This window comes from Haliotis cracherodii, unplaced genomic scaffold (genome assembly GCF_022045235.1).
Source record: "Haliotis cracherodii isolate W230 unplaced genomic scaffold, xgHalCrac1.p SCAF_11, whole genome shotgun sequence".
NCBI classification, from domain to species: Eukaryota; Metazoa; Mollusca; class Gastropoda; order Lepetellida; family Haliotidae; genus Haliotis; species Haliotis cracherodii.
The window spans coordinates 25,209,551-25,233,739 of NW_027266266.1; the positions used below are offsets into that span (position 1 = coordinate 25,209,551).

The window sequence follows — 24,189 nt, forward strand, 5'->3', positions numbered from 1 at the left end:
TTAGGCGTATTCTCCTACTGGCTCTGCATTGGCCATGAACTCTACTTCATTTTCTACAATAGCCCATGTGTTTCTCCAGAATAACTGAATCAAGATTGTACCTACTCCTTTAAGGCCCCAATGTGATAATGAGGCGCTGCATCACGATCATACACATTTCTAAAATGATATGGTCTTTCTAAATTATGGTTGTACATATTTCTATAATGACCCTAAAATGACCTAGAGTTACTGAATCACGTCTGTACACATTCCTAAAATGACCTGGTCTTAATGAATTATGATTGTATATATTTGATAATAGCCAGAAATGACCCAACGTTACTGAATCATGAATGTACATATGTCTAAAATGCCTCAACATAAAATTACGATTGAACATGCTTGTAACAGGCAACTAACGGAATCCGGTGGTCAGGCTTGCTGACTTGGTTGATGCATGTCATCGTATCCCATTTGCGTAGATCGATGCTCATGATGTCAGTCACTGGGTTGTCTGTTCCAGACTCCATCATTTACAGACCTCGGTCATATATTTGGACTATTGCTGAGTGGCGCTTTAACAACAACTAACCAAACACCGTCTGTTATAAGGAGATTGTGTTTGAGAAATGTTGATGGAGATGTCGTGTTGTGTTATTTCTGTACAAAGAAATGTATACTACCAATTGACAAAGTCCGTGGCGATTCCGAGAAACAAATGTCCGCAGCAGACTTTGCGTGACGTAAGATGCCAATGCTAAATGGTTGGCTGATTTCGTGTCCTCGAGGGACGTTATACCTACTATCAATCACTAGTTAAAATAAATAGATGTCGCTAGCTCAGCAATCACAGTATGAACCCACCATACCAATTTCATACTGAGTACTAGACCGTTTATAGATGTGTACGGGGACAATACAGAATACTTGCAAAGCATGAAAGATGTATTCTCTATAATCAACAATAGGGGACAGTGTCCAGAAGCCATTTAGGTCACTTGTGTGTATAATCCAATGCTTGCTTGCTCGCGATATGTGATCCAAAAGACATGTATGACACAGCGGTAGGAGGCGCATGGAGACATCCTTGTATGATCCAATATATATACTGTGTGTGTGCGCATGAGGGGCATGTCGCTATATATACTTATTCAGCGGTTGCTGTACAAGGTCAGCTTGGTCCCAATGATCCAGAGAATATTGTACAACAACGTTACCTCAACACTCAAGTACCAGGACATTATTTGCGTAGAGGCCTCTGTAACACGTGAATTGTATATAGCTAGAATAAAATAAGGCTCACATTTTGCTTAACATTAAGACCTGAAGGATGTAATGGAGTTATGTAGTTCAGGAGCTTCTTAATGGTTTCTTGAGGCCAGTCACAGTACGTTAATGTGTGACATGTACATGTGTTTATGCTCTTGTGTCACAATCTACACGTGTTAACGCATACGGCCCTTGTGTCACTGTGAAGAAATCACACAACTTGTGATAGTGGTAAAATTTATGAATACAAGTCTTGTCATACACAGCGTGCCTTTTACAATTAGCATAGTTATGGTGACATATTTCATTTAGCATTGTTAACATTGTGAGGGATGCCAACGAATTAATATTGAATTTGATCCCAATTGGGTTGTTATCAAATGTAATAAGTTTCTGATTCACGTGAACTGGAGCTAGTTACCCAACTTGCTTGAGGGGAATACAGTTAACAGCAACAGTTCAGTAAAACGAACGTGAATGTCAACATACAAAGAACTGGGACATTCCCGAATAATGAATACTCTTTCTTTATGTGATCCCCGGATGTTTCAATTCGGCATTAACCCTGGATGTTTCAATTCAGCATTAACACTGGATGTTTCAATTAAGCATTAACCCTGGATGTTTCAATTCAGCATTAACCCTGGATGATTCAATTCAGCATTAACCCTGGATGTTACAATTCAGCATTAATGCTGGAGGTTTCAATTCAGCATTACCACTGGAGGTTTCAATTCAGCCACGTGGGTAAATGTGACAACAAAGGCATGGTCAGTTGCTTTCATACAACTCGCTTTTCTTTTGATGCACCTCTTTATGAAAAGCTGCTCGGGTACCTGTATGACAAATTATTTATCCTCACTGCCAGGGCCATTTACGGTCTGGAGCCGATGTTTATAACATCACTGAGCTATACCATTATTCATAACGTTAAATGTTTGTCTGAAATATAGACAATAATGTGATATGCAATACGAAATTCAATTATCTTTATTGTCATTGTATTGTACTTATATACAACTGTATTTTAACATCTCTGTTACTGACGCAGATGCATAGTGTTAATAAAAGTGATGCTTCGTTGAATCGCAGTGGTTATAGGGGCTCTAGGCTCGAACCAGTTGCCATTTCTTGAAAGTTATTATTCATTTCATTTTGATATACTTTAGTTACTCTGTTAATATAACATTATACTTTTGTATATACCAATTGTTCTCATACAATAAACAAGTTCATAATCTAAGAGCTTGATCTTAAGTACTTTGCCAAATATGGATAATAAACAGATTTAACGTCTCCGGCGCTTGGATGTTGTTTTAAGTCTTCAACATTCAAGCATTTTCATGGCGTCTTTTAATAATCCAATCTGGCTCAGGATATAATCAGTGGTTGTCACGCACACATACAAACAAACAAAACTCCCGATTGTCATTTGACAAAAATCACGTCAAACAAAGTGGGTTTCTAACAGCAGGTCGATGACAAATACACACGTTTGGCAACTGTTAAAATGAGATAACACCACCAGAACCTACTTTTGAATGCTGTCATAAATACACACAACAAACATATATTGTCTGTGCTTACTATTATGCATAAGTGAAATATTGGCAAGATGAAGGTATATATTGCAATCGCCGTTACATTGGTGGATCATGCAGACTGCGGCGTGATACACCAAACAAACAACTCATTGTGGAGACAACTTGAGGATGCCTTGCCTTCAGCCATACTACGTCACTCACCAACATGTATCATTTGTGTCAACAAGCTATTGTTTGTTTGACAATTACAGTGCTTACACGTCACCCGTCAAACTGAATGACAAGTGTACCCCTGCCTTCGACCATTATACATGTATACGTATAAACTTAACACGAATTCGAACCTTTACATTGAAAACACAGTCTTGAACATTTACATTAACAACGCACATCACGGTACATCAAGCTCATCAAATCAATCGAATAATGAAGCGTGTTGATACTTACCTTTGTAGGTATCAGTACTGGAAGCGGCAATAACAGAATTGGGGAAAGAAACAGTATCAGTAATGTCCTAATTCTCCACAGATCCTTAAGTGTTTTGCTCATTGCCATCCTTATGAACTAGTAAGTTGAATATGACAAACTACTCAAGGGGATATCTCTTGATGGTGTCATGCACTGGGTGCACAACAAGGAAACTCTCTTTGTCCGTTCCTTTCAAGTTTCAGACTTCAAAACATATATCACTGTCAACAACGCTAGCTATGTGGGTCGTACGCACAAGCTCTATGACGGCGGTGCATGTACAACGGTATGTGTAACCCGAGAACGTGGCCATATGACCTGTACCCCGGGTATCCGGGAGGAGTGATTATCAGGTCATTAAACCTGATGCATATCTTGCAAAATCCAATGTGTATAAATTGTAAATACAGTGAACTCTACTTTTCGCGGTGATTTCTTATGATTATGCAAAGAGTTTTGTTACTTTCACTGTTACAGACGGGTTTAAAAACAATGCGCTTGCAATAAAGGGTAGTCCTGCACCATGACTATGGAATATATTTATTTTATGAAAATAACAATAATCTAGAAACGCATACAAAAGCAAGTCTAGCCAGCTCTAGCTAGCTCTGTTCCACATATGAAATCAGCATAGGGAGATGTTTGTTCAGAGTCAAGAAGGATATTGAGTAATATAAGATTTCATAAGACTAAATGTTAGCCTGAATAAAGGGCTGTGGACACGAAATCCCTCACGCCCCCTTTTTCGGTGCTCTGCCGTGGATCGTCAAATAAAACTCCCAACCTAGCTGTTCGTGCCGAGATGGGCTGACTTTCGTCGATAACTCTTCAAAACTTAGCACATTACGACGTGGAAGAAAATAATATCTCTTGAATCTGATCGAAAGATCAGTGTGATAGTGAACTGGTCTAAACGCTTTCTATGAAATCAGCATAGGGAGATGTTTGTTCAGAGTCAAGAAGGATATTGAGTACTATAAGATTTCATGGACTAAATGTTAGCCTGAATAAAGGGCTGTGGAGTAGCCTAATGGTGAACACGAAATCCGTCACGCCCCCTTGCTCTGCCGTGGATCGTCAAATAAAACTCCCAACCTAGCTGTTCGTGGCGAGATGGGCTGGCTTTCGTCGATAACTCTTCAAAACTTAGCACATTACGACGTGGAAGAAAATAATATCTGAAAGATCAGTGTGATAGTGAACTGGTCTAAACTCTTCCTGAAATCATGGGTGAATTCTGCTGTGTCTTTGTTGAAAAGGTTTGATTTAAGTAATCTGGATATGTATAATATTGCTGAAAATGATTTCAAAGTTCTTAAGGACCGTATCATTGCCGCCGACGCTGACTCTTGGTGGATGAATATATGGAATGACAGGGGATTAGCCAATGGGAACAAACTGCGGACCTACAGGCTATTCAAGGCATCCGCGCACGTCGAGTCTTATGTCCGGAATATTCTGAACAGACAACAGCGTAGTGTTCTTGCAAAATTGAGATGTGCGACTTTACCTTTAGAAATTGAGCTCAGCAGATACCGGCGACCGATTTCCCCACTAAATTACCGTATATGTCAGTTCTGTGATGAACATCAAGTTGAAGACGAGACCCATTTCCTGATCAACTGTACCCTCTTCTCTGATATCCGCTACGACCTATGGAGGAAAGCCTGCATTGCCAATTCACAGTTTCTGAGTTTCCACCCTTGTGATCAACTTCGCCTCCTTATGCAGTGTGTCAGCCATAGTAAGACTGAAATTTTAGTTTTCAGATATGGTGGAAAACTTAGGAGTACTGAGAAATGGAGGTTTGGAGATGTTAATGTTAATGTATCTACCTATTATAATTATCTAGGATTGTTATTTTCAAATCGGCTGTGTTGGACGACTGGTATCAACTCTCTTGTTCAGAAGGCAAATAAGGCTCTGTTCGTTGTAAAGAAATTACAGCATTGTTTGAAGAACCTACCCGTACATATACTTTTTAAAATATTTGACATTCAAATTAAGCCTGTATTATTATACACTTCAGAAATATGGGGCTTTTCAAAAATTGCAGCAATTGAAAAATTTCAGATTAAATTCTGTAAATTTAATATTGGAATTGGAAGTCATGTTGCTGCCCTTGGCGAATGTGGTAGATATGGATTATTTATTGATTATCACAAGAGATGTATTAAATATTCGTTGAAATTGTTATCTTTACCTAGTTATAGATACCCTAAGCAATGTCATTTAATGCTGAAATCTTTAGATGAAGTTAATCGCACTACATGGGTAACTTGTGTCAAAATATTATTATTCAGTTGTGGATTTGGCCACGTGTGGATTTCGCAGGAAGTTGGTAATGAAACCAGGAATTTATTAATGCATTTATTCAAAGGTTAAAAGACTGTAACCAACAGGACTGGTATTGTTAAGTTTGTGAAATACGTAAATTATCAATGTATAAGGAATATTAGTCATTGCTAACAGTTGAAAAGTATCTCTATGAAATCACAAGCCGTCTTTATAGACGCATGTTTTGTTTATTAAGAGTTGGCGAGTTGCCATTGATGGTAAATGTAGGTAGAAGATGCGGTATAGAGTACTGTAATAGGCAGTGCAGATTTTGTAATTTACAGGTAATTAAAGATGAGTTTCATTTTATACTTGTCTGCCCCTGTTAGAGATATTTAAGAAATAAGTATTTACCTATTTATTACTCCTCCAGTCCTACTTTATTTAAATATAATACACTATTATCTTGTTACCGCACTAGTTTTGTAACTAATTGTGTTAAGTATATACTGGAAGCACTTGCAATCCGAAATACTGTCACTTAATACCCTCTGTCATCTGCCTCATACTGTATTTTTCAATGAGTATTTGTACGTGGGCCTATGGCCTTTATACTGAAATAAAGAATTATTAGTGTCAGCTTGTGTAAACCTCTGGCCGCAACAGTGACGTCAATGTTTCTCCGGCGACAACGTGCCAGGCAGTAATGTATATATTGTATATGTTTTTGTGATTGATGGATCAGTATGTGGGCAGTGTTTGTATGTGATGTATGTGCACGTGATATTGAGTAGGTGTGGTGAACTTCCATGTGTGATTGAAAATGAAATGGGTGTAATATTTATGTGTGTGTGGGTGTGTGTACTTTCGATTATGTTCGTGTATTATTCTTGCCAATTTATATTATTGATAATTTAATGTTTTTATATATCATATGTATGTGTACGTGTAATGTTTTTATTGTCTTCAAACATCAGGTGGCACTGTAATAAAATATGTTTCTACTTTTCTTCTTTTCATAAGAGAATCTTGATCCAGGGTAAAACCACACTCTCTGACTCCTCATTACACTACAGTGACTCGCTGCCTTCTCATCCTTTACAGTGGACAATGCATGTGGGATTGAACTTTCTTTTAGTATACGATTAGAATGATCTACACATACATTTACAATCATACAAGTTCTTCTTTCCGGACAAATATACACATTAGTCAACTGTGTATATACTGAACAGTCGTAGTTAGAACCATTGATGCCATACATGTGAAAAAGTCGTCGAGGTCTCGTTGGAATTCCGGGTTACAAAAGGTCGTCAACAACATGTGTGTGTCACCCGAGACTTGGTGACTTGGTTCATAGCGTGTTATCGCTCCACGACGGCGTGTGAACTTTGTCCATGATATCAATCACTGGTTTGTTAGGTCCACACTCAAATTAAAGGTCGTCGTCCTATTGCTGGAATCTTGTTGTGAATATGGCGGTAAACCACAAATAATTGGTGAGGAAAAATTGCTTAAATGAGAATGTTACACAATCCAAAATACTTAAATGCACGGCCCAATGTTTTAGATATCTGAGGATGAACTAATGTGTGTTGGTTAAAATAAAAACCATATCGAGTGATTAAGTAGACTAACACTTTCGATCGGCACCACAATTTGTGAATAAAGAGTTACTTCCCCTACCAAAGCGTTTTTTACCTTATTTTTTATCTGCTGTTTTGTTCACCTCCACATAAAGGAACTTTGCGAACACCTGGTATCGTCACTAGTTGAGAGCGATGCATAAACACATGATCAAGATATAGTCGGAACCGTACAATCGACTCTGCTCTGGAAGAGAGTTCTTATGAATATGGAAAGGGTTTTGTCGCTTTTATGTCCTGAGTGAGTGAGTGAGTGAGTGAGTGTGGTTTTACGCCGTTGATTTAGCAATATTCCAGCAATATACGGCGGGGGACACAAGAAATGGGCTTCATACACTGTACCCATATCGGGAACCGAACCCGGGTCTTCGGCGTGACGAGCGAACGCTTTAACCACCAGGCTACCCGACCGCCCCTTTTATGTCGTGATGGGCCCGATGACAGGATACACTGATAGTGACAAGGAAGACACCAATGGCGCTCCTGACATGTCACAGCCCGTTGCGTGACTGTCCCCAGAGATAAAGTGAAACTTGGCCCGCCCAAACGGAAATGTCACATTGTGGTTTGAAAAGACCCTTGATATTACTTAAAAACTCTTGCCACTTTAATGCTGGCTGTCTCATCTGTTATGTTATTGTTTCCCTCCTTCTGCGATCTGTTGAATACTTTCTCTATTTATTACACTCGGCTGAAAATGACGCTGCCCTTGTTTCTAGAAAACATTCCTTCGCGCTACAACTGTCGTACATAATAATTTGCTATATTTCTGTGTACTATTTATGTTATTCCAACAAATTCGAAATATGCTTGTCTTCATTATTGTTTATAATTTATAATATGCATTTTGGTTCGTTTCAACGGTCTCAATATTTGTCATGGACATCGATTCTTCAGTATGTTATGGTTCAAACACGGCTCCGTGGTTTGTTTGAAAATGTAAAACCTCAAGCGAAGGAAATGCCCGAGGGCTGAAGAGTCTGCTGCTTATAAGAAAAGAAAAAGAAATATCTAAACCAGGAATTTGTGTATTAGTGCACGTTGCAGAGGGTGTCCTGTTTCGAAGGCAAAATAATCGGGTGTAGTTATCCTGGGCCGCTGTGGTGATACGACATCTCCCTGATCATGGATCAGAAAGTGTGTGCCTAGTCTGGACATTTATGCCCTGGCCAACTCTGAAATGGCTTGATACTGAAGCTTTTGATATTGGAATTTAAAAAAAGATCTACCGATTGCGTTTGGTCTCGGATTATAAATTCGTTAACGGATTTGTGAAAACTACATGTGTCATAAACTTTCTCAAGAAATCCGTGTCAAATTCCACGAACTTTTACGAGAAACTTGTGTTTACCAATTATGTTTACTGAGTAAACAAACGGTACTATGGCACAGATATTTGTGTCCTTGACGTGACAATGCATGTTTGATGTTAAGATCACCAGCCACGAATGGGTGTCAAAACGATCATATCACTGCTATATGACCGATAAAACTACCCAACCAAAATCAATCTTAATCATTGTTGCAAATGAACACAGTGGTTGCTTTATGGGATAATAACCTAGAATTTATTAATATCGTATCTATACGAACAAAGGACATCCCATTTCTTATGTTGAATTTGAATTTAAGGCCCCAGTTTAATAGGAAGCTGTAATATGTTTTAAGCGGTAGGCAGTAATTACATTATTATGTTGGGTTCAACGCCGTTTGAGCTGTATTCAAGTTATATCACGGCTTGTCAGTTCAGTACGAGAGGACAACCACGTTACATATGAAAGCCAATAGTACATGCATATGAGTGAGTGAGTGAGTTGGGTTTAACGCCACTTTTAACAGTATTCCAGTTATATCGCGGCGTGTCAGCTTAATGTGGGAGGAAAGCCCGAAGTGATTCAGGTCTCAGACGTTTACCACTTCGGTGAAACCCACGAGCACGGGTATGCTGCTGACAAACTTAGAGACATAATTGGGGCGAACCGGGATTCGAACCTACAATCATAGGTTTCTGGCGTGCCCAAGGAACGAAACTCTGCACAGCGAATCGCGGCGCCTCAGACGACTGGGCCACCCGTGCTCCCTACATGCATATGAGGGCATACTTAACAACATAATGACACCCTTTTCTGTTACATGTAACATATATGTGCTGCCTCTACATGTGTTGTCATTTTGGTCACCTTTGAGATATCTGAGACAACATTGTGATGCTGCATATCTAATACAAGGCCACGTCATAATGTGACGTATGTACTATATAAAGTCACTCATTTGTCTCTAATAGAAGTTATGATTCTTATACCTCTACATTGCTACAGTCCCAATTGCGTGGATCGATGATAATGATATGAATCACTGGATTGTCTGGTCCAGATATTTTCAGACTGCCGTCGTGTAGCTGGAATGTTGCTAAGTGCGGCGTTAAAAAACAAAGACACAAACATTGCTACAGCATTATAACCTGTCTGAGTCAAACAGTTTGTGCACAAAGGCCTCTCGCCTTAACGTATTGGGAATAGACTGATTGTTGTACCAAATATTCCATACAAGGCCTTTATTTTGCAAACGTACGGCATACACAATGTATATGTAATGATATGTCACTGACACATATTCATGTAGTGTCACGTTGTTGAAATTCTATTTCTAGCTCAGATCCCTCCTTCCTACAGCTAAATCCAGCAGACAAGTTTAATTATATACTCACACGCAAAAGAAACGCGTGAAACAAAAGAAGTCGAGTATGCAGTATACATGTTATTTATTTTCAACAGTAAAGACAAGAAATACTAATAGGGCAAGATTGACTTCTCTCAAAAGCATATACAAGAATGATGAAAAACTGTTGAATGATGTGCGACACTCACTGTATGATATAGCTAAGACAGAATGCAGTGATTTCCCAGATGGGGTACTGATAAAGAGAGTGAATCGTGGAGGAAGATCTAAAAGTATCCCAGACAAATATGCTGCAGACATATATCTCCTTTTTAAGTACATTAAAGGAACAGTGCCACCCCATGTTATTCAAACTGATGTATTAAGCCGTCAAAGAGCACGCTATACAGATATTGGCGGATGTGATAATGTGTATGATGTGAGTCAGGTGTTAGACCCTGAAAATATGACAAGCAAATCCAAAATAAATGATTTTGTGCCTGAAGTGTTTAACAAACTAATGGCCATTCATGAAGAAATGAAGGAAAAACTGGATTTTGTATGCAATAAACTTTGTGATTTCCAGGACAAATATGAATTGGATATGAGAAAAATGATTGATGCATATGAAGACAAGAACAATCAACTTCAGCATTATGTCACCGAGACAAAGCGTTTGCAACTGACTGAAGAAAGATTGAAGAGAGATATTTGTTCCTTGAAAAGTGATTTGGATAACAAGAGTAAAGAAATTATGCATCTTAAAGACCAGATTTGTACAACGATTTCGACTATTGACAAACGAGCTTGCAAAATAGACGGCAAAATTGACTTGATGAATACACGAAACAAACTCATGTATTCTGAGGCAGTTAAGATCCCAAGCCCACAAGCTCGAGATGATGCAAGCACAGAGCCCAATACCCAAGCTTTTCCACCACTGTCCAACAGAGAAGATGTAAGCCTGTCTATCACTATTGAACCCCAAGACGAGCAGAACAATAGCACCTGGGCTCATGACAGTGACCTTGGAAAACAAGAAACTATTCACTCACGAAAGGTTAACTTTAACCAACAGTGGAAACGTGTATTTTCTGGGGCCTCACGTTTCAACTCGAGACTAGTGTTGTCCTACATAAAAGCTGATCAACCATTTGAAATCGTCAGGGACGCGATCATCGACTACGCTAAAGACCGAGGAGTGACAATTAGTAAACTGTCACTTCTGAAGCACTGGAAGACATATAATCCAACGTACACCATACGAATCCATGTTCCTAACCAGGGGGCCAAGGTCATGCTTGAAGACGATACATTCTGGCCAAAGAATGTCAACTGTAGAGAGTGGGTTCCCAGCAAAAGATGGAATGTACACACTGATGATGAACAGTCAAGATATTAAACATGACAAGTAAATCAAGATCCCGACTATTTGTGACCTATCTCTTGTTTCTTATGATCATACTTGCTACATGGAATATGCGTGGCGTTATGCATGCTGCCACTGAACTTGCTGATAAACTTGAAAGTTGTGATATAGTGTTCATTTCTGAACACTGGCTAAACAGACAAAACGAATCCTACTTAAATCGGATCCATGATGAATTTGATGTGTATTCCAAATGTGACAAATCAGAACTTCCAAGACCTAGAGGCTCAGAAGGCGTAGCAATATTTGTTCGTAAATGGGACTGTTGTGTCTCGTCTGTGATAAACACTCCAGATGATGATCGAACGATCAGTATCAAATTGACTATGAACAATGTTCCTGTTTTTATTTAGGAACATATCTTCCATCTAGTAATGTGCTGGACAGTGTTTATTGTGAAGTGCTTGACTATGTCATGCAATTATATGATGTGTATTCACAACATGGACAGACTATCATACTTGGTGACTTTATCACTTTATCACTCCAGACTTACGCACTCCTGATAAACTGCGTTCCAAGTACTTAAGCAGAGTATTGAATGAGAGATCTCTGTACTCTGTGATCCCCATCGATGACGTCGCCAGATATACATATTTCGCCAAAAGTGGCAATATTAAGACTATGCTAGACTACATTTTTGTAAATGTTGATTTTACACCTAATGTTGTCGGATTTGTCATTGATACAAATGTATCTTACTCTGTATCAGATCATTTGCCTATTCTTGCCTGTCTAACTATAACAACACCTATTAGCCAATATGGAGGTGATAAACTTAACTGGCGCAAAGCAACTGAGACGGATCTAATGTTTTATCGTTATGAAACAGAAAACTGGCTTCGTGATACTGTTTTTGCAATTTCAGACTACCAGACGCCAGTAGACTTTATTCAATATTACAATGAAGACATCACCTCAGCCCTTCAAAATGCAGCAATAATGTACATTCCTTCATCAAAATTCCAACCTAGGCTGAAACCGTACTGGAAAAAGGATAATCTTAAATCATTACACAATAGTATGCGCAAGTGTCGTAAAGAATGGAATGAAAATGGTAAAACTCGTGATAAAAGCAACATCTTTTTTGCTAGATACAAAGAAGCCAAACGGTTATTTAGAAAACAGCATCAGATCTCAAAACAAAAGCTGATAGATGATAGATACAAAGAAGTTTATGAAGCTGCTGAGGTTGATGTTCATGAATACTTCAGGGTAGCTAAACGTTATCGTAAAAACAAAGGTCATACTCAAAAACTTGTCTATTCAGATAAATCATCCAATGACCCGAAAGATATATGTGATATGTTTAGTGAATATTACAGAAATCTAGCTGCCCGGATACTGATCTGAAACATGATGTTCTATTTTCCTCTTACGTCAAACAACGTGTTAATGACCTTGAAAATGAGGTATGAGATAGCACTGATTCTTATGACAATAATGGTGTAGCTATAGCATCTCCCCTTTCAAAACCCTTCACTGCTGAAGAATTGATGTATACTGTCAAATCTCTTAAAACAGGTAAATCACCAGGGCATGACGGAATCTCAAACGAGCATATTAAAAGAACAGGTAGATCTATTCATCACAATCTCATGGTTTTATTTCATGCAATTGTGCACTATGAATATATACCTTGTGAGTACAACATAGGTCAAATCCTCCCAATTCATAAAGGTCATGGTAAAAGCAAGTCGGATCCTGCTAATTACAGGGGAATAACTATGACATCTGCTTTTGGTAAACTTTTGGAAAGGCTCATACTCAACAGAATCAAATCCTGGGTAACTGAAAACTGTAATTTGCAACATCTTCTCCAATTTGGCTTTCGCAAGAATGCAGGTGCAGACACCGCGGCCCTCACACTATTAGAAGCAATAGCATATTACAATAAAAGAAGTTCTCCAGTCTACTGTGCATTTCTAGATACTGAAAAAGCCTTCGACAGGGTATGGCTAGCGCTAGATGGACTTTTTCTAAAACTTTATGACCTTGGTATCACGGGTAAAACATGGCGAATACTACGTAGCTCTTATATGTCTATGTACTCCTATGTCAGCTTTGCAGGCTATAGATCAGACTTGTTTCATGTACGCCAAGGAGTTGATCAAGGCAGAGTTATATCTGCTTGGCTCTTTACATTATTTGTAAACGATCTGTTATGTGAACTGGAACGCTCTTAGCAAGGGCTAAATCTGCCGTGGGCACATACTCCAGGCCAGCGCTTGGCAGATGATACAACACTGTTTAGTAGCTCACCAACAGGCCTTCAAGATCTTCTCAATGTTGTAACTCAGTATGCATATAAATGGCAGCTTAAGTACAATGTCACGAAAAGCGCTGTTCTAATATTTGATGTGCAGCGTAAATTTACCTGCTCGCAATCCCTGTACTTGGGCAGTATGTGTGTTCCACTTCAGCAATCTATAATATATGCAGGTGTCAGGATTAGCTCTGATAAATCTTCCTTAGAACGAACACAATTAGCTTGTGAAAAGTTAAAAATGTTAATAAATAGTAATAATGATACTGGACTAAAGTTTGGAGGCATGAATCCAATCCCAGCAAAAAGGATCTGGGAACGAGTGATACTCCCAAGCGGGCTCTATGGATGTAATGTCTGGGGACTCAAAGAATACTATATGCTGGAAGTTATTCAACGTTATTTCAATAGAAAAATACAGGGCCTTCCAAAATGTACATCAGGTACTGTTGCTGTGGACAACATGGGCTTGATATCTCTCCAATCCTTTATTGACAAACAGTCACTGTTACTACTTGGAAAACTATGCCGGTCCAGTTACAGCTATGTTTTTAAAAAGGTACGAAATAGAGTTGGATAACTTCAGAAAACGAGGTGCTTTGTCACCTGTATATAACATGCTTAGACTTGTAAAAAAATACAATCTCTATGCAGAAATAGAAGATTATCTTATTAAATGTAGCTTCCCAAGTAAAAAGGCATGGTCTGATATTGTTAAGGAAAGGATTATTTCTGCAGACCAGGAAGCTGTATGCTCTAAGCTGCTATCTAGACTTAACTAAAATAGATATGTTTCGCTACGTAATGATAAAGAACACAGACTCTGGCTGCTTGCACTTGAACGTCCTGAACAGTTCCCAAACCTGTCTCATCTTGTACGGCTGGGATGCCTAAATGTAGAATCTAGGGAATGTCGATGTAGAATTGTAGCTCATGATATTATTAAGCATGTCTTCTTGTATTGTGCATTGAATATGAATGACAGAAATGAACTATTTGAAATCATTTGTGATGTGATAGATGTCTCTACATTTGCAAGACTATGTAGTGAGGACGATGTTATAATCCTGTCTGTACTACTTGGCGGTATGCCTGAGTGTGTTAGCTCTTTATCTCAAAGTCTATGGGGTGACGTTATGGTTATTATGTCAAGATACTGTAGGAAATGGCTGTATCTGTTACAAAACAGTTATAAGAATGCTTGATTGTCATGCATTTTGTAGTTATCATTTCTCATAATATTGTTAAATTGTACTACTGTGCAGCTCTGTAATTATACATAATATCATATATGATATGTATCTTCAATATCTGGAGGAAATAAAGAATATCTATATGTAATGATATGTCACTGACACATATTCATGTAGCGTCACGTTGTTGAAATTCTATTTCTAGCTCAGATCCCTCCTTCCTACAGCTAAATCCAGCAGACAAGTTTAATTATATACTCACACGCAAAAGAAACGCGTGAAACAAAAGAAGTCGAGTATGCAGTATACATGTTATTTATTTTCAGCAGTAAAGACAAGAAATACTAATAGGGCAAGATTGACAAATCATTGACTGAAGACAGTTAAATGGATTAAAAGGCAGATGAAATAATTGTTTTTTTCAAATGTTAAGGGCTTACACAGTTTCGGGTCAAAACCCAAAATGTCAGTCAATACCTGTTGTGACCACCATTAGCATTGATCACTGCCACACATCTTCTGTACATTGAGTGGATCAGACGGTTTGTGAAGGCCCTAGGGATCCTCCTGCACACATCCAGAGCATCTGTACGTAGTTCGTCGGCAGTTGTCGGGACTGGGCGCACATTGTGCAGACGCCTTTGAACCTCGTCCCACAAGTGTTCGATGAGGTTCAGATCAGGGCTGAGGGCTGGCCACGGTAAAACACGGATGTTGTGTTGTTGCAGAAAGGCCATGGTAGCTCTGGCAACAAAGCGGACGAGCGTTGTCCTGCCGGAAAAGGTGTTGTTGATGTTGTGCAAAAATTGGAACAACGTGGGGTTTGATCACTTGGTCGATATACCGTTGAGCAGTGACGCCGTGTCCCCGACCTTGACCAACATTCAAAAAGCACATGGGTCCAAGTCTCTCATTAAGTCCAATCCCTGCCCATATCATGACGCTAGGTCCATCCCATGGATCCCTTTCCACAAAGTTTTTTGTCAGCGAAACGATCACCTCGACGCCGTCAAATTCTGACTCTTCCGTCTACATGGGAGACACAAAAGCGACTTTCATCAGAGAAGATGACACGCCTCCACTCACGATGACGCCAATTGCGATGACCCTGTGCCCACTGAAGTCGTGCTTGTCGATGCCGTAGTTGAAGAACAGGACGACGTGCTGGTCGGCGACATCTGAGGTTGTTGGAACGGAGACGTCGGATCACAGTGTCCCGGCTAATGTGTCGATAATGCGGTCTGTCGAGCACTTTCACTTGCAGTTAGGAACGGATGTCGCTGATGTTGACGGGTAATCTGCCGATCTTGTCAAGGTGTGGTGATCCTAGGACGACCGCTCCGAGGAAGGTCATCTGTGGTCTGTGTAGTATTGTATCGATGCAGGAGACGGTAAATTGTGGTTATGTTAACGTTGAAATGACGGGCAACATCTTGGACAGACTCTCCTGCTTCCAAACGTCCGATATCCTGGTTTCTCTGAATTTGAGTTAGGCGTGGCATTGTTGACCAAGGAGAGGTTGGTCCAAGAATCGGCCACAGTTTTATACCCACTACAGTTCGTGACAGTTCGTGCATTTTCGATTTCGCGAGAAATGGGTGCATGATACCCAAATATACATTGGAATGGTGCGTTTTGGCGATTCGTTTTTTTATGTTTCGTTATTAATCGGGGCTTCCAAAATGCAACCAAAACTATTGATAACACCATCAGGCTTCACTACATGCTAAAACTCGTATCAATTTATGGTTCGGTGTTTGTTACCTATTTGCTTAAAACCACTTGCGTTTCTTTTGCGTGTGAGTATATAATGAACAATGATTCACTATGTCATAAATTAGTCGTATTACTAACAAAAAAGTATAAGCGTCGTTGTCACACACGCTCTTAATATCATATCACTACCCAATTAATCCCGTTTTAATACATTGATGTATATTTAATATTTTATATTTTAACTATTTATGTTACACGTATATTCGTGTCTCGTAGGTCAATGCTGACCGTTGGATGTTTTTATTTCATGCCATATTTGCCATATTACTGCTTTTATGCATCCAGTGACATGATGATAAAATATTATTTTCCTATTATTATTTATACCCCCGAATGTAGCCTGAAGGTGGCTTCACACGACACATATAAATTTTCCGAATTATTTTCCAAAAGAAACCACATCTCATGTTGTCACTCCCGATCTCACTGATATCCAATAAAAACAAAAGACATACAGAGCTAAAATAGCAGGTCTATAAAGGTTTCATGCACCATTTTTAGGTTCGAACCCTCTATGTGTCATTCAAAGAACTGTCGGACAGTTATTGCTAAGTTACACATAAAAACCGTGCATGTTGCTCTTAGCACGTCCTCAGAAAGACACATTCTAGGTATACACAAAGAAAAACCCCTATTGCTGAACCATGACAAATGGCAAAAATCATGGCATGGGTTGACTGACCACAGGAGCTGGGCGATACCAATGCCATTGGATAGAACAAACATTTGACAACAAATAAAGAAGATATTGGTGAGTTGTGATTAAAATTTACCGACAAAAACATCATGGAAACACAGACACTGTTTTTGACCTTAGACAATACCTAAAAAGGTATGGAGCAGCAGGATTAAGTAATCGAGTTACGTTTAATGTTTCATGTGAAAATGTTCCTTAAAGTCTCCACTTGACATGACACATGAAACATATCAGTAGCGGGTATAACCGCCACGTACCCGGATGACGCAATCCACCCTATGTCTCATGCCTCCAGTCAGACGTTGGATCTGTTGATGGGTCAACAACAACCACTCCTGATGTAATGCTGCTTCCAATTGGCGTAAATCTTGTACAGGAGGATCTCGTGCCTGTATGCGCCGCCCCAGAATATCCCAAACATGTTCAAGGGGGTTCAAATCTGGGCTCATTGCTGGCCAGATTAGAGTCGTTATTGCATTGGTCCACATGTAATCCACGACTGCATGCGAAAGATGAGGCCTGGCATTGTCATGCATGTACTGAGGTCGTATAGCAAGAGGGTGGTTGTCAAAATGAGGAATGACGACTGCCCTCAAAACGTCCCGGATGTACTGAGACCCTTATGGTGACCAAATCCAACCTGCAATCATGAGACATACACCCCCAAACCATTACAAAGCCCCCGCCGTATGCAACAGTCGGTTTAATGTTCCTGTGGTTGTAGGCCGTGTTCCAGTGCCAACAATCTCTCGTTCGTCCATCAGTGACGTGGCGCAGAAGCAGTTTTCGTCTGACCAATGGATCCGTCTCCAAGTTCTCAGATTCCAGTTTTGTCGCGCAATACACCATGCTAAACGAGCAGCTTTGTGGTGATCTCCCAACAAGGGACGCTTCATGACTCGTCTAGCCCTCAGTCCTGCTGCTTTCAGTCGGTTCCTGACGGTTCTGGTGCTGAAACGGCGATTGGGCAACCACAACTGTTTCAGACGAGTACTTGTTAAAAAGGGTTCTCGGCGTATGAGGCGAAGAAGGTCCCTGTCTTCGCGATGTGTCGTCACAAGAGGTCTTCCGGATCTGGGACGGTCCTGTACATCACCGGTCTGAGCATGTCTCCCGACTGAACGGCTTACGACAGTGTGATGATACCCCAAATTCCGACCAATGGCATAACAAGACATTCCTGCGTTATGCATGCTGATTATTTGCCATCTTGTGGCGTTTGATAATCGCCTTGGTGCCTATGTCACGCACTGTAATGGAATACCTGTTTAAAACCGAGCTTAAGAAAGCAATTTTAACGTTTGGATATACTGCTTTTAGAGATACTCGAGGGTAGCATGCTGCACGGGCATACCATACATGGCATGTGAGCCTTCGTCACGCATGACTGATTACATCATCTCGAGAAAACACAATTCTTCCCGTAATTGAATATTTCATGACTGTTACACATATTTGGACCAAACAATAATGAAATATATTAGGGTGTGCTTAACTTTTTTCTTTATGTGTATAGTTTGTCTCATGGATATGAATCGTCCGTGTTGGCAAAAACAGTGTGTCGGTTGTCATGATCAACAGCTTATCTCAGGTGGCGTCGTCCATTCTGTACGTAGTGATTATTTCAACATGGTCTCAAATAGTCTCGCGCAGATTTGACTTTGAGATCAGATTTCCCCTACTTGCTGCAAAAAAACCCCTTATCAATCGTTTTTCTGAAACATTTTGTGTGGCCACAAACCTTATGAACGCTTACTATGTACTATCCAATGTGATTTTTTCCAAACAGGATTCATAAGACCCGGGGTATTACAACATCACAATATACACGCCGCTGTATGGCATTGACCTCGAAATACTGAATCAGACAGTATTATGCATATTCCTTTATTGGCTCCGGATGGCCAGGAGCTCAATCCATTTCTTTGAGATTGATGGAGTATGTACCTACTCCTTTAAGGCCCCAAGGTGAGTTGCAGAATCACGATTGTACACATTTAAAAAATTACCTGGAGTTACATAATCACGATTGTACATATTCCTAAATGACCCGGACTTACAGAATTATGTTTGTATTTATTTTATAAATGCCCTACAATGAGTGAGACTACAATGACCTAATGCCCCAGTGTAACTGAAACATGATTGAATCTACTCCTTTCAACGTGAGTTGCTGAATGGCGATTGAACACACGTCTAAAATGACCTGGACGTACTGTGTTATTGCTCTACAAATTTCTAAAATGCCATACAAAGGCATACAAACAAAGTCAAATGCACTAGATTTACGCTCGTACATAATTAAAAGTTAGTTTTCTGTTTGTACTCAAGTTTCCTGTGATATATTGGCAACTTCGTTATTAAAATCTTAGGAATTGCATTACCTTGAAAAGCATATTGCGTCAAAGCGTAACGACCCCTAAATCAACGGAAATCCTGGAAAGAATTTAACGTGTGCAGGAAACGGAACGTGTGTAGCCTAAAAACGCCTGCAGGAAAGTTACGATCAATTTGTTTATATTTGTATAATGAATGCCCTTAAATGACCATGAGTAACTGAATCACTATTGTACATATTTCTAAAACGACCCGGGCTTATTGAATTATGAATGTTTATATATGTATTATGAATGCCCTAACATGACCATGGGTAACTGAATCACTAGTGTAAACATTTCTAAAATGACCCGGGCTTACTGTATTATGAATGTTTATATATGTATTATGAATGCCCTAAAATGACCTTGGGTAACTGAATCACTATTGTACACATTTCTAAAATGACACGGGCTTACTGGATTATGATTTACATATTTCAAAATATCCATATAATGACCCAGAGTTACTGAATCATGAATGCACGTATTTCTAAAATGCCTCAACACGGCACTTACGTACGATTGTACAAATGTTTACAAATGATAAGGAGTTACTGGAAAATGTTTGTTCACGTTCATTTGAAGGCAAACAAACAAAGGCTGATGTACCAGATGTACTTCATTACAATTCAGTTTTCGGTTTGTACTCAAGTTTCAAAACTTCCTTTTTGAAATCTTTTTATAAATTGCATTACCTGGAAAAGTGAACTGTGTCAAAACGTAATAGGCCCTGACCTCAACGGAAATCCTTGAAAGAACTGAACCCTAACGAGATATACTGTAATGATACACAGCTTCAAGGAAGTTGCATTGTTATGTCCCCCACATTCCCATTTACTGATAAGCCACCCCGTGAAGATCCGGGTCAGAATGGATCTTCATCCACCCGTGTTTGTAACAGGCGACTAAAGGAATCGGGTCGTCTGACTTGATTGATGCATATCACCGTATCCCAATTGTCTGTATCAGAATCGGATATTTGCAGACCGCTGTTTTATAGCTAGAATTGTGCGGCGTAAACAACAACCAACCAAACAAGGAAACAACCAAACAATAGTTATAGCTGTTCTCATTTACCGTTATAAGGCGATTGCGTTTGAGAAATGTTGACGTGATTCCTAGTGGTGAACTGGTTTTAGGTGGAGATGTCTTTATGTGTTATTTCTGTACAAGGAAATGTATGCTGCCAAGTGTTAATAATGGGGAAGCCCGTGGCGATTCCGGGTAACAAAAAGTCCACAGCGACCTTTACGTGTCGTAAGATGCCATCAAATGGTTGGTTGATTTCGTGTCCTCATGGGACGTTGCATCCACAATAAATCACTAGTTCAAATAAATGGATGTCGCGAGCTCAGAAAGCACAGTGTGATATAACGAAATAGACAGGCCTTCTCAAACGAACAATAATTGCCAAACACCAGACATACATAATATTAGCATTTTTTTCACAGTGTGTGCATTTGCTTTTATCTTGTTCCAACATCATTTTGTAATTGCCGGCGTTGCAGGTGAGTGATAGGAATATCCATATATGACTTTACAGCCATGTTGGACACAGATGTTAAAAGTGTGGAGTGGGGATGTCTATGTATGATTTGACAGCACAACCATGTTGGACACAGATGTCAAAATTAGACACAGTGTATGTTTGTGTGTTTGTGCGCGCGTCCGAGGGCTGGTCTAAGCCTGAATAACTTTCAACTGTGGGCCATAATAAAATGAATTAGTCAATGTACTACATTGTTTGAGTAGTTTATTGCAAGTGTTTTTGGTTCGTTTGTATATTAGTGACAGCCAGTTGAACGTGATTGGGGTTCAAATGGACACATAAAAGAACGAGTACCGAGCAGTCCTCAACTTTTTGTCTTTTGAAATTCATGACCGCAAGTCACAAGTGTGTGGGGATAAATGCCTCAGCTATTCCACTGTTAAACGTAGGACAGCTATGTTTAAGGCTGGGAGAACAAACCTCGATGATGACCCTAGGTCTGGACGTCCCTCAACGTCCAATCAATGAAGATTCAATCAAGCAGATAGAAAAACTTACACTGTCAGATAGACCTATTACCAATGCTGAACTTGAGGAAGACACAGATCAAGCCATGTATCAATTGAAACTAACATTCATGAACACTTATAGATGAATAGGATATCTGCTCGTTGGGTGTGGAATTTCTAAATTCTTATCTTGAGGAAAAAAGAACAGAGATTGCCAGAGAAAATTTAGAGCTAACTCGGGAGGATTTCGTCAAGTAAAAAAGAGATTAGTAATGGGTGATGAAACATGGGTCTACCACTATGATCCTGAGTCAAAACGTCAATCCATGAAATGGCACCATTTCACTTCTCCAGCACCAAAGAGATTCAAGTCTTCAAGATCAGCGAAGAAAGTTATGGCCACTGTATTCTGACATGCAAAGGATGTGATCCTTGTTGAGTACTTAGAAAGTCAAAAGACGATTACCGGTGCCTAATATGCTGATTTGCTTTATCAAAGAAAAGCGTCGAGGAATACTGACTGCTGGAGTCATGACAATGCCTCTTCTCACACCTCTCGACAGCAAAGGCTGATGTGCGACAATGTCGGTTCGAAGAGCTGCCTCAAACCTCAATACTCGCCAGACCTGACACCAAGTGATTTCCACTTGTTTCCTAAACTGAAAGAACACCTTCGTGGAAAGCGCTATGACGACAACGTTGATCTCAAAGCTGCCGTGAACGGGGTTTTCAAGAAAACGTCTTCCTAACTGGAACTGAAAAGCTTCACAATCGATTTGAGAAGTTTTTTGAAAAGCAGGGAGATTATGTTGAAAAATAAAATTAAATAATTAAAATTATTAAATACACTTTCACAATTGTTGGTTTTGTTTTTTAGGCTCAGAACGTTTTGACCAGCCCCCGTTTATATCTATAGATGATCCAACAACAATGTAGGACACAGGTGGTTTGTGGGGAATGGAGATATCTTTGCATGATCCAGCAGCCTGTCTGACACATAATATGTGTTTGGATGTCGCTATATATATTTATTCAGCAGTTGTCAAGGAAGTATGTAGGTCGCGAGTTTCTTAATGATTTATTCGGGCCGTCGCAGTACGTTAATGTCTGACTTGTGTTTATGCTCATACACTACTGCCTAGAATGTCATTCCCCTTACACGCATGTTACATGCAGCCCATCAAGCTGGTAAAAATCTCGTCGCAACATGGCTGAAACATTGCTGGTGTGATGTAACATCTAAGCTGACTCACAGACAATATATATTTCGCGACATACACTGACATTTCCCCACATGGACTTTTCCCCATATATATATATATATATATATATAAATAATTTATATTATAATTTTAGTTCATTTTACAAACTATGATAATATGAATGCTAAAATTCATCATCACTTGTCAAGTTCCCCAAAATGTCACCGACTGGAAGGTCACAGGTAAACACTGATTCTAACAAAGTCTGATTGTCTTTGACACTGATGTTTATCCTCACTTTGTCACCATACTGCAGGGGATTCATGCCTAGAACGCTCACAGTAGTTAATGATTTTACGAATATCCATCAAAACCCATGATAATCTCATTAAAATTTAGATTTAAGTTCTCGTTGCCGCTAAACACCATTCGCGAAAGGTCGTTTTGACCCGTAATTGGATGTCCTCAGATCTTTGTTTAGCGGTAGCGAGGACTAAGATCTGATTTTAATGAGATTGAACCTATGAAAGCTAACTCAGTTCACTGAAATTTTAAATAATTAAGGCACTTGTAGTGACCAGTTAATTTCTGATTTGTATTTATCATTTTATCTATCATTATCATATCACAGTCATGCACACGAATACATAGATATATATGCATTTGACTATAAGATACATATATACAATCACTAAATACACCACACTTAATTTTCTAGATATAGATGTATGGCGTGTGAAGCTGATCTTGGGAAGAATACAATGTCTATGTTTCCAGCAGCAAGGTCACGCTTTAACGATGCCAGGCAGGTGTCGATCTCTCTGTATTTTCTTCTCCTCTTTAGTTTTTCTTTCCTGCTTCGACCTGAATGTGTTTCGTCTCTGTGGAGTTCTGGATGCTGGCGATGTAGTGTAAGGCTAATTTCTTTATTTTGTTATGGTAACCTCCAAGTGGTTATTCGTACATTTCCCTCTATCCAATAGCTAGTTACGTACGATCTTCCACGCCATCATTCATCAGGAGAAAGTCCTTGTGTGAAAGTGTTACTTGTAACTCCTTGGGCAACTGAAGTTCTTGTCTGGATGGCGGTGGAGGGGGTAGGGCAGACCGACGGGGCTCTATACAGGCTGGATCTGCATGATTTGAAAGCAGGGAGGGATGCTACCTCGGGTGCTGCACGGAACGCCTTCATGTCTTCATCATACAAGGTTGTGCTCATGGATGTGTTTTATTCATTAAATCTCTTTGTCAAATTCAACTGAAACCGGGTCCCGTGTTCTCAACGCGTATGAAGGTGAATAAACTTCTAGGCAGTAGTGTATGGCACAAGTTACATGTATTAACGCATACGGACCTCGTGTAACCGTGAAGAGATCACATAACGTGTGAAAGTGGTAACATTTATC

General features: G+C 39.6%; 1 protein-coding gene across 2 annotated transcripts in view; it reads right to left on the reverse strand.

Moving 5' to 3' along the window:
• The window catches only part of LOC139456359 (Na(+)/citrate cotransporter-like), a 66,748-nt gene that overhangs the window by 38,546 nt on the left and 4,013 nt on the right, over positions 1 to 24,189 (reverse strand). Inside the window, exon 1 of one of the 2 annotated variants that reach the window (XM_071238013.1) lies at positions 3,243 to 3,436. The exons of the other annotated variant lie outside the window; for it this stretch is intronic. Within the exon in view, the coding sequence (XP_071094114.1) occupies positions 3,243 to 3,350 (108 nt within the window). The 5' untranslated portion in view covers positions 3,351 to 3,436. Of the gene's footprint in view, positions 1 to 3,242; positions 3,437 to 24,189 lie in introns of those variants that run through there. 2 annotated transcript variants of the gene reach the window in all.